The sequence below is a fragment of the Anabrus simplex genome, chromosome 4 (genome assembly GCF_040414725.1).
Source record: "Anabrus simplex isolate iqAnaSimp1 chromosome 4, ASM4041472v1, whole genome shotgun sequence".
NCBI classification, from domain to species: domain Eukaryota; kingdom Metazoa; phylum Arthropoda; class Insecta; order Orthoptera; family Tettigoniidae; genus Anabrus; species Anabrus simplex.
In genome coordinates, this window is record NC_090268.1 from 216,053,068 (window position 1) to 216,066,064 (window position 12,997).

At 40.3% G+C, this 12,997-nt stretch overlaps 1 protein-coding gene across 1 annotated transcript in view; it reads right to left on the reverse strand.

Moving 5' to 3' along the window:
* Positions 1 to 12,997, reverse strand: part of NFAT (NFAT nuclear factor) — a 533,805-nt gene that overhangs the window by 291,085 nt on the left and 229,723 nt on the right. The window contains exon 2 of the mRNA XM_067145354.2: positions 1,276 to 1,386. Within this exon, the coding sequence (XP_067001455.2) occupies positions 1,276 to 1,386 (111 nt within the window). The remainder of the gene's footprint in view (positions 1 to 1,275; positions 1,387 to 12,997) is intronic.

Here is a 12,997-nt window from a genome sequence, read left to right on the forward strand (position 1 = left end):
GGTTGACGACCAGTTTTCCTAGCTGAGTCCAGTATTGTTTCCACTTATTTCAGACTCCTCAATTTCCTCTCTCCTATGCAATTACCCTAGTTCAACTCTTGTTTTTATCCGACACCGGGTATTACGTTTGCGAGGCCTACGGAGTCTTTCATTTTCACCGAAACCTTCATTCTTTCACCCGCCCCCTCTCCCAATTAATGTTAATAGACGATGGTTGCCCAGTTGCAATTCCTCCCAAAACTATCACCAACGACAATCAGAAAACTTTTGTTATTTTAAACGCCTAAGTATTGTAATAAAATGATGAACAGAAATCAGAAGGGCAGCTTCAATTAACACTAGTTTTGGAGTCTACGAAATTCTATTAACAAGAAACGTACGTATAAAGAAAAAATCATCGATGTTGCCCATAGTACATGATTTTAACCAAAACATCCGGTTCAAATTTCGATATTGTTAGCCCTTCCGCATACGATAGATATGACATATTCAGCATAGGCGTGTTACAAAAATTAAGATAAAATTATGGATTAATAATTTATTTATCGTATGGCTTTTAGTGCCAGGAATTGCAGAGGACATGTTCGGCTCGTCTGGTGCAATCTTTCTGTTTGACGTCGATGGGCGACCTGCGCGTCTGGATGTAGAATGATGAGGTAGGAATAGGCTGAAACCCAGTGGCGGCACATAGCCTTCTCCTGTCAAATAACACCAAGTCTTAATGTCACCGTCCGACATATGAATCGCCATCAAGAGCGCCATATGGCCTCACTCCATATGAACACCGCCGAGGGGTTTCGAACTCAATCCAGGCTTTCAGCGCGCAAATTACAGTAGTGTATACCATTACCTCTCCTACCCTGTCTTGCGGGAGAACATTCTGACGTGACATTTATTCCACTAAAGGGACTCGAAATAGTCAACCACGGTGTCAGACCACATGGACTTGATACCTTAACAAGCATGGCCACCAGACGGGCACGCACTCGTAAATAAGAAACAAGTCACTTCAATATCACTCGAGAAAAAGGATACCAACTCAGGAGTTGATAGAGTAGAATGCAAACACGGGCCGTTCTGACCCGTGGTCCCTTGCGAAAAAGCTTACAAGAAGACAAGATTCCCTTAATCTGAGAAAATATTTCTATTACCAATTATTAAGTATGTACTTTAAATTCAGGTGTTTTTAAAATCTAAGTAACAAGGAAATATAATGGTACCATCATAACATTATAAAATATACTTTTAAAAAGGAGAAGTAACTCAGTAACTCACCAGGTAATATGCGATTTTGAACTACAATAGGACGTTTACTGCCAAATCCTTTGACAATCTTCCTATGGAGACGTGGAGTTACTGCAGTACCCACAGTCAATTTCATGTTGCCTGAAAGAAAACCATTAATATAAAAACATCTTCATATCTGGACAACATACACACACTAATACCATACTCTTAAAAGAAAGCACCTTTGTGTAAAGACCACAAGTTTTACTTCTCGAATCACATTGTAATGTAAAACATGTTCACTTCTAAAATTTACGGTTAACCACAATGTAACAGAGCACATTAATTAGGCTTAGGAGTAATGTTTTCAAAGTAGCGCGAACTTCTTGGATTGCACTGCTGCTACAAACATTCTGAAGAGTTCCAACTTTCACTCTCTATTTTGAGCTATAGGCCCAGAGGACAGTGAAGTCTTTAATCTGTTGTTGACGTGTCGAGAGCTGGAGGGGAGGCGATACCGTTATATACACGCGTTATTTTTCAATTTGACGAGGACACACTCAGTTTCCAGAAGCACCAAGGCATCATTACACCTAGCCACTTTTAGGAAGGCGGAAGGCACGTGTTATTACGTACGAATCTGATGATGACATACTAAGTACAAAAAAGGAATGTTCTTAACTTCGAAATTTCTGTAATTTCAAGTACATGGTCTATTCGTTTCACGCTAATTTCAACTTCTCAAACAGCGTGCAAGCACTCTCTTTCTCTCTCTAATGATTAAGGACCTTGCTGAAAACAATTAGGATCAAGAAAGATGCATAAACATTTCGTTGGTTGAAGGGTCCGTCCATACCCCGGAAAAAAGGATGATTATTCTTTCTTCCTTCCTTCCTTCCTACCCACCTTTTTTCCCCAATCATATGGGACAGTCCAACATAGACTGAGCCCAGTTTTACGGTCAGATACTCTTCCTGACGCAACTCTATGTCGAAGGCCCTATTCACTATTGCGTGTTTCTGTGACGGTTTGTAGCGTGACGTGCTGCATGTAAATGTGATCGGCTTAATACAGAATCATAGCGGAGTAATCCAAACGTTGTTAAAATCCCCCACCCGGCCAGGAATCGAACGTGGGGCTAAGGGACCATTCAGTCAAGGAACCGTACGCGCTAGATAAACATTACTGTAGTACTGGACAGAACAAAAAGGCCGTGATTTCCATAAGGAGAACCCTCATGAGATCGCCAATTATTCCAATCTTCACTAGTTGCAAATCTCTCGTGCGTGAGTTCATTTGGTGTCTATATGGCGGTAAGGTAATTTCTTGAACGCTTTTTCACTGAAGGCGAATAGTTTTAATTCCGAGAAACTATAACGAAAGCTATGTTGATATCTTTTATGGCAGCAATCTTTCTGTATAATCAACATTCCACAGAAATTCAAGTGGCTTGAAAAAGTCTCTAAGCCAATACAGAACACCTCTTATGAAAATTAATGCTGTATTTCATGCTGTACATACTTCAGTGTTGCACTTCAATGTCACGCTTACACGTAAATATTTACAATTTAAAATAAGCCCAATTAAGTTTCCTTCCAGCTCACTCAACTGATAGTATAAATTTCGGTTACAATGACACCAAGTTCTACCGCACAACACTTCTATGGCAGAAATACGTACATCTCAAATATAGATATATCAATGTTTGGTTCGTCTTTTAGTAAGCAAGAGTCATCTAATTTGTAAAGCAATTTAGAAGTCAACGGAAAGGTACAGTAATTACAACCAGCTCTTCACCAATTCATTAATGGTGTTCTTGCCTTACTGACACTCAAGAAGTGGCGTCATTGATTTAATTAAAGCAGTCGTTATCCTATTCAAAATAAGCCACAGTTTTTCCTGTAGGACCGCAATATACCCGTGAACGAGAACAGTGGCAATGTTGTTAACACAGCGAAATAATCATCCTTTCTCAACTGCAATCATAGGAGGTGGTGTGATCCTTAGAAGAATGAAGACATTGGTAAAAGAGAGAGAAGAATCATAAAGGGCGTGCGAATGAAAGACTCCAAAGTCTCGTAATAGCGTTCAGGTCAGAAAGAGTTGAGAAGAGGCGGTTAGTAGGGAAAATGAATTGGTTATTATTTTAAGAAGTGCAACTGGGAATACAACCTATTTTAAAACTAATGGAAGGAATATACGGAAGGCGTCCGAGGCTTCGAAAACTCATGTGACGATAGCTCTGCTCCAAGCAGCACTGGATAATCTATACAAATAAATAAAATTGAAGTGTCTGTAATCTCAGAAAAACAGCATTTTACTAAGTTCATATTAAAGAATATACGGTGCTTAAAACTAAAAAACAAATTTTTGTCTGTCTGTCTGTCTGTCTGTCTGTTCCTGCTAATCTCCGAAACGGTTGGACCGATTTTGACGGGACTTTCACTGGATTATAGCTGATGGTATAAGGAGTAATTTAGTCTACTTTTAAATTTTCAAAACAATTAGGGGGGGGGGCGACAGGGGGAGGGGAGATACAAAAAAATCGGCGAAATATCGAATTTGTCGTACAGGGACGACACAAATCTCATTTTAAGCCCCTTGATGCAAAGAACAAAACTCGGTAAGCCCTACGGGCCCTAAAACCAACCGTTATGGAGATATTGGCACCACACTACCCCTGCTCTAGGAATCCGATAAAAAAAAACGGCCAGCCGTAACTATGGCAACGTCAGCTCAAGGATTCTACAGCAGCGAGATTTGCCACCCAACATTGGTACACATATGAATTACTATCTGGAAAAATTACACTATGTGAAACGGTATATAAAAATGTATGTATGTATGTATGTAAATGACACATTGCCAGACGAGCTAAAAAGCAAATTCAGAAAAAATATAGCTTTTAGCCTGTAACCGACGGGAAAATTCCAAGATGTTCAAATGTTTAACATTTTATCCTGAAAAGTACGGAAATATCGAGGCAATTTTAATGACGGTGCAGACCTTCGTTTCGAGGTAATTGGTGGCTATACAGTAAGTCGCATCACAAAGCGAATAACATAGTCGTACCCAACATAAAGAGATCTAACTTTGGTCCTATGACGTTTTTTTCCTATCTCTATCCCTTAGACGTTAAATGGTGCTGTACCTGAAAAATAAAGCAATGTGTGAAAACTATACTCCAAACGTCACCCTATTCAATTTTTTTCTAACTCAATCCAACACATACATACAGGCGATACCAAAAAAATGTAATAGGGCCAACCATGCAGATCGCTAAACGAGACGTCTTATGACGCAATCGGTTTGTCAATATAACGTACTGCTGATAAACGGTACATGACAAAAACGCTTTTCGGCTAAGATCAAAGTGTAGACTCGCTGGAAGAGATCATGTGTAGTGGAGCTCCGCGATCTTAACATTTTTCTCGTGTTCTGTGGTGTTAATGGGTATCAGGGAGTATTTGTGCATGTATTTGGTGTGGTGGTTGTGTGAACGTGTTATCTTAAGGGTCTACAGCTTATTTTAATTGATTTGATGGCATATTTTGGTCTAATGTTATTGCCCCAAGTGCCTCTAGATTGGATTTTGTTACAGTTGCTCCATATATAACTTGCTAAGAGTGTACTTTGGTTGCTAACCTTGCCCTAACAACCAGCCACTCGCTAAATTTTCTTGGTCGCCATAGATACTAAAAACTAGATATGTAACTCCACTCTTCCATTAAGGCGTTTCTAAGGCAACAGATCTTGGCCTACTGCTGGGAGCCATCTTGGTGGTCTGCGAAAACATAATAATAAACTAAAGAAGCAATGTCCAGTACCGCACGTTCCCCTTTGCCGCATCGAAAAGCGCTTCCCACCGCTTCCCCCTCCAACGACTTAATATCACAAAGGCTGGCTGTCGCGCGGGCTCTCTAAAAACACGGAAAAGGCCAAAAGTCAAAGATTACAACGTGAAAATGAATCTCAACAGGATAAAGTCGTCTTACAAATTGTGGATTGAGGCAATCCATGTCTAGGAAATCGTACACCAAACATTGCATATAAAGAAAATTTTCTAATGAGATTAATACGAAAAGCCAAAAATAATAATAATAATAATAATAATAATAATAATAATAATAATAATCAAAGTACTTCAAAAGTTGACAAGGAAGCTGTATAAGTCAAAAAGAAAGTTCAACGCGATCGAAGTCGCGGGCACAGCTATTAAAAATAAAAGTACTGCATTTCATCCAATTTACCTATGTAAAAGCGATGCATGTTAATAAACTATCTTTTATTTTGCTTTTAAATAAATAGTTTAAAACATCTAACGGCCGAATTAATAAACGCGGGTGAAGCCGCGGGTACATGCTAGTAATTAAAATAAAGTAATCGCTCAAGTGGCGAACGCTTTGCAGTACTCGATGAAAAATAAGACATACTGTAAAATGAACTTCAGAAAGAATCCTCCGTAGCGACTGGACTGGAAATGTGGTGGCAGGGCGTGATGTCTAAGCGTCTCCCTGACCCACTCCTGAGAAAATATTGTATCATATACGTGTTGACCTTGAGCAGAATTTCTCAACCGGGGGTACACGTACCCCTGAGAGTACTTGGAGAGAATTTGCGGGTACAAGTTCTTCTTTGTGATATTGCTAATACGCAAATTACTTTGAATCGCCAATGCAGGATTACATACTAGAGTAGTAATTTTCAATTATCGTAAATTAATAGCTATTGCGAAAACAGGCTCAGATTTCCCATTAAACCAACCTTTCATAACCACTCTTACATTTTCTTTATACCTCTGAACTTATTATGTAGGTTTCTTCTCCTTGTCCCTAGCGTTTATCCCGCGCAAACATTAGGATTTGCTGTCCATCGATTCCGCTCTTTGACGTCAAACTGGAGTGATGCCCTCAGGGTTCAAATCCAGCGCCCTTACCATCTCAGGTGAGTTTCCCTCTTTTTATCAGTAATTCAAATGCCGCTCTGATACTCTAGTTTCTTACGTGGTCCAATTTAGCGAGTCCCAGTGACGACAGAACGAGCTAGAAAGAAGACTACAGAGTGGCTAGCATGTCTGCTACAGCGCTCTGGGTGGTGCCAAGGAGAATCAGCGACACCATAATTTAAGTGCCATCCATATAGTTTCGTTCGCTTATAGTGCGTTCCAGCATGTGTACATTACGCCTACTTTTCTTTTCTTGTAGGAACTGACGAAACAGTGAAACGCGATAAACAGTGAGTGATTCAGGCGGTAGAACTACAGCGCTGGCTTTGAGATTAAAATGGCAGATTCGATCCTGACTCAATCTATTGGAATATCTAAAGATGCTCAAATACGTCAGCCATGTGTCGAAAGATTTACCGGCCCGCAAAGAAACTCCTGCGGGACAAACTTCCGTCACCTCAGCGTCTCCGAAAATCGTAAAGAATAGTTGGTAGGACGAAAAACCAATAATATTAATGAACGTAGGTTTGCGTGGCTCATTGTATTAACATAAAGAAATAAATGAACTGCATTAAAGCCACTATATATATACAGTATATATATATTTAATAATAAAGCCAAGCTTTCAGCCAAATTGCATTGGCCTACATCAGGGCATGTGAAGTTTTGCCTCCGACAGTAAGCAAAGAAATTCTCCGAAGGAACGTGGAATTCATGCCCATACTATCCACGGCCTACCCCACTAACTGGACTCAGGCATTCTGAAAATATATAGTGAACACCAATAATAGAAGACGCTTGCTGTCCAACGCCACACATACAATGTTTTGATTCCTAGTCACCTAGACAGGAATAGGACTCGGAAGGAAGCAGCTGTGGCCTTAAGTAAGGTACAGCACCAGCATTTGACTGGTACGCAAATGGGAAACCACAGAAAATAACCTTTAGGGGTTCGAAACCTAAATCTCCCGACTGCAAGTTTACAACTACACGGTCGGCACTACGTAGCCAACACGCTCGGTCCATATAAGCAACACTAACTGAGAATTCTTCTTTGGAGTTTACAGCTGTACGAGTCAGGTTCTTCACAATCCGGCATCTACTAACATCAAAAAACGTGTTATCATAAAACATTCAAATTAATTATTTTCAAGATATCGTAAGTATATATCTATACATATAAGAGTTTTTGTTTGTACATCGCTCAGAATTTGAAAATAATGGTATTTCTGTATCGGCCATGTCCACAGTAACAAGGAAATGAACATTTTACTTTTCCGTAATTTCTGTCTATGTATCTGTCTGTCTGTTGTATGTATGCATGCAGGTACACGCATCAGGAGAAAACGGCTGAAGATAATTTAATGAAAATCTAATGTAGAGTTGGGGATGAGCCTCTACGATCTAGGCTATAAATAACTTTATTCACGCAGAGTGAAATTGTAGTTTAGGGGAAGGCCTAAAATTTAAATATCAAGTATTTATATTATTTGTGGTCCTATCGATAAATACTACATAACTAAAGTTATATAACATTATGCATTATACATTTTTACCGTACTGGCTATGATAACACAGATATTCATGAATTTGTATTTTTGTTGTAAGTCCATATCACCGCCGAGCCACGAGAAAATGGGTTAACAGAATTTAATGAAAATCGGTATATAGAGTCGGCGAATAAGAAACAACAGTCTAAGCTATAAACAATTTTATTCACCCTGGTTGAAATTTTATAGAGAATATTAGCCACAATAGAAGTTATAGAGAATACAATTTCCAATAATTTATGTTTTATTCAGTTTTATCGTACCGACTATGATATGGCTGGTTTGAAGGGTAAGAGAAGTAAAGGGAGGCCAAGGTGACGATGGTTAGACTCAGTTTCTAACGATTTAAGGATAAGAGATATAGAACTAAATGAGGCCACAGCACTAGTTGCAAATAGAGGACAGAGGCGACATTTAGTAAATTCACAGAGGCTTACAGACTGAACGCTGAAAGGCATAGCAGTTTATAATGATAATGTAGCCTATGTATGCATTATTCAAACAAGGGGCACAATGAGATTGGCGTTTGTTTAAAAACAGCTTCAGATACCTGGATCACACACTTTCCGCAGCCCTCCAGACAAGTATCCAGATTCCCGTAAGTTACGATTTATCTGAGGGACCAACAATTCGAGGCATGGTGTCGATTAAAGAACAAAGGAAGAGGAGTGTTTCTCTATAAACAGTCCACATCGCCTAATAAATGGGTATGATACCACAAGGGTCTTTTAATCTCAGAGTGGAAAGATGGACTTCAAATGCTATGTAATGTAGCTGCAGGCAGGGCTGTGCCGTGTAGGACCCAGGACGATAGCCGTTGTCGCAACATTGAAACTCTCCCCCATGTACTGCACTTCGTGCCTACGTTCATGGCGCAGCTCTGTGAAATACGCGGCGCCAAACCGCACCATGCAGGGAGATCCACCCTCACAAAGAGTGGGAGATATTGGTTTCCATGTGCACGAAGTAGTTTTACTGCTGGCAAAGCACTAAAGTACCCACCACATCGATATCACTGCTCACAAACTACTCTACCGTGCGTTCTGAGACTCGTGCGGAACCACCAGCCGAGGTCAACACTGAGAGGAAACAGGCTTAGGAGCCTACAGTTCCTTACTACGTAAGCAAGTACCGCCTCGAAGACAAAGAAGTGTTCGGCCTACTAGAGGGGAGGCACGGGGTAAGATACCGGCAACCTACAGATAATCCCAAAATTCCAACCAGTGTCAGACTCCACAGCCACAACCGTGCTACAATTTGCTTTACGTCGCACCAATACAGACAGGTCTTACGGCGACGATGGGATTGGTAAGGGCTAGGAGTGATAAGGAAGCGGCTATGGCCTTAAGGTACAGACCCAGCATTTGCCTGGTGTGAAGATGGGAAACCACGTAAAATAATCTTCATGGCTGCCGACAGCGGGGTTCGAAGCCACTATCTCCCGAATGCAAGCTGATAGCTACGTGATGCAAACAACACAGCCAATTGCTTGCTACAACCGCGCTAACGAGATCTATTAATACTCTAATGAATCATGTATATGTATGATCTTAATTTTCTGGGCCACTGATTACATTTCGAATCCTTCCTTTTTTTAAAAAAACAAACTCGAATCAGCTTTAAATTACGTCCGACTTGATTAGACTTTCATTTTATAATTTTATTATCTTTTTGGGTTTTTTTTTTGGAGTCAAGGAAGCAATAAAGTAAAATATATTTAACTATTTCTATGAAATGGCAAGTAAAGAGTGCATTTGTTTTTTCTACTTGATCACGTGTACATCAAATGGGCCACGTCCCACAAAACCAGATAGGGATATGAAAGAAGCGTTCACAAATATTGATTCTCTAGGGTGGTCAACGTCCACAGAATGGCCTTTACCCTTATCAAGACATGGCTATTACCAACTTAAGAAACACACATGGCACGTGGCAAGTGGCCAAGCACACTTAACTCCACGTGCCGTACTTGCATACGGATAAAGCAACACCTGACAACAGCAGGAATATTCATAATGCACAAGCACAACGCACTACATCTTGGGCCTACATCTTTTTCCTGGTCGTATATTCAGATATCAGAAATGTGCAGTGTAAAGATCCTGTAGGTTTTCATCATCATATAAAAGATGATAGTGTGGCGGTACTGGAACGATTCAGCAAGTCCTGTGGCTTATCCAGGCCTCACCGTATATAGACCCATTCAAATGAAAGCGAAGACATAAACATATAATATTAACATAAACACTGTCCGGCTCCATGGCAAAATGGTTGGCATGTTGGCCTTACAGATCCAAAGAGTCCCGCGTTCGATTTTCGGCCGGCCGTAGGAAGCGCCCCAACCTCACAGATGCGCAGATCGTCAACTCGAAAGACAAGCATCAGGCTTCCGTCCTCTCTGGAGGCCACACACTCTCCCCATCCCAACTCATCCCTTGTATTTGAAAATCTTGGCCAACGCAAGGATGGGAAAGGGCTAAGATTGGGTAGCGGCCGTGGTCTTACACGCCCAGCACTTGTCTGGGTGGAAACTGGAAACCTTGGAAAACCATCTTCAGAGCTGCTGACGGTGGGATTCCAACCCGCCGTCTCCCACATGAAAGTTCACAGGCACGCGACCCTAACCACCACACGCCATTATTATTATTATTATTATTATTATTATTATTATTATTAAGCATATCATGTTTTCTGTCATACAGACAACGATGATTTTGAAACAAAACGATAAGTTTCTCATCAAATGATTCCATTTTAGTGGGGTATCTTGTTTGTTTCTGGGTAGTACGACAGTATTATTTCCCGAATTCAATGAACGCGAACTTGAAAGCTCGGAGTTCGCAAACTCTTAACGTTAGCATTTACGTTTCTTGTTGTGAATGCTTTCATTAAATAACAAGGGCGAGAGGTTTCGTGTTTATGTTGCGTTTGCCTTATGCGTCCTTAACTCAGGTACTAAATGTGAATTTTAGCCATAACCTGACGCTAACCCTATGTTGAGGAATCTATTCGACTCTTACGTGTTTCTGTTGTGATTGCTAATATAGTGTAGTGTGTGTAAATGAAGAAATATATATGGAGACAAACGCAAACATCCAATCCCGGGAACAGAACCCGGGATCTCTGAACCGAAGGCCACTACGGTCGCCCTGCAACCAAGGAGTCCCATGGCTTATCCTGGTAAAAGAAAAAGTCCCACCTCCAAAAATTGAATCTGAAAATATCTATGAGAAGTCCACTGTATTAAATCAAAACAAAAAGGATAGTCCGAATCCGTTCAACCATTACCCCAGGAACTTAAAAGATCATTAGTACCCTAGTCCGGCAGTTTTAGACTCCCACAGTAGCCATATTACTGCCGAGATTTATTTTACTTTATCTCAATTACGATAGTTCATATGTTTACAGTTTCTCTTCTTGCTGGGCAATGATTACGTAGGATGACGCTTGTTAATTCTTTATTTCATACCGCGAATGTTATGTTTTACGAATGTTTTACCCACAGTTGTCACATCGGAAGTGCGAAGGTTTATCAAAACTTCCTCCGTATTTTATTGTTGTATTACTTTTTTTTTTTTATGTGTACCAATTTTTCGGTGTTTCTTCCTGTACCGATCCACCCACCCATTGCTGCCCTCCGAAGCAGTCCGAAAATTGTGACTGCTAGTCAATTTTGCTGCCTGCTGTCATTTCTTGATGGATACAGTACTTTTGCATCCATCTCTTGGCACAGGCCAGAGTAAGGTGTAGCTTCCACCGAAGTCCCAGTCAACATCCATGGCTGTGACAATATGGAAGCTGCTGGGGTATGGGTAGTGCCGAGCAATGACATTCGGAGCACGACTAGTGCATCTGAGTGTTATGAAAGGTGCTGCTCATAGGGTCAGTCGTGCTACAATAGTATTTTCTGACCCAGTGAGGAAAGCAATGGCAAACTACCTCACTCCTCATCTTGCCTAGTACGCCTCATTTTGGTGCTGCCATTAGTTTTTGAGGTTTCCTTATAACCGCATAACCTTTGGTGGTGCTATTTGAGGATCCAACCAGCCTCTGGGCTGATGACCTAACAGACAGACAGTCAATCTTGCTACTCTCTATTACTACTCTATACTGTATTCCTCAAGGCTGGCGAGTCTCTTAGGACAGTTTCATCCAAGAGCGCCAATGTGCCCGAAAAACAAATAATAAAAAATAGTGCACTGGCAGTATGGCGATAAATAATAATCATAAAATTGTAAATAATTATCTTAAGTTTATTCAGTTACTTATTTATGGTGGAAAGTAATAGGTTTAGTAGTTGCCAGTGACATTTAAAAACATTCCTATCTCTGCTGACACAATCAGTCAGTCACCGAGTTAGTGAAATGTGCTGAAACATCGAAAAAATTATGAAGGGAGGATCTCATATCAGGGCGGACACAAACTTCTTGACTACATTCAGTAACTTCAAGGGAGATTTTTTTTTCTTCTTGCAATCAGCGATAACGAAAAGTTTCGTGTGACTGAGTAGACACCGAATCTTTACAATTATCCGTATTATGTACCTACCGTCAGAGTAGATGAGATTTTATAGTGCGTATACGCACCTATTTCGACGTTACGACCTACTTTTTACTTTCTAGCCTATAAGAACCGGTTCTTCATTGTAGATCGTATATCTATATAAAGTCGTAACGACCGTGTGTCTCTACATTGATTATTTTCGCGAATTTTTCGTACAGTAATCCGTTTCAGGTGTAATAATGTTTTTACCTTCGGTGTCTGAGTTCTTATAACTTGAAAAACTACTGGATATATTTCTACCAAACTTGATATTTAGAATTCAGTTGTCCTTGAGTACGTTTCAGGGCCAATATTATTTCTGATTCCCTGAACTGACTGGGGGGTTATACGAAACCAAAACCGTGATTTTGCACTCCCAGAAAATATACACCGCCAACCTTAATGGATATCTACCTGCCTTAATGGAAAACAATTTCTAAAAATGTTTTGTCCCGTGCATCATATCGATAGGACGATTAGCAAGGGAGATATCACTGACGGACGGTTTTTCAGTACAATTCCCAGCTGACTTACAAGTTACCCAAATACGGGTGCAATTTGTGATCTACTCATTCAGGATTGTGTTATCAGCTGCATATCACGTCAAGTTGTCACTTGGATTTAGCTTTCATTTAAAAAAAGGTTTTCCCGATAAATATTCTTTGAATTAGGTCTATCAAAACAATGTATATAACGAACGTTTAAGAATATGTTATTCCCGTTATTTTATGCC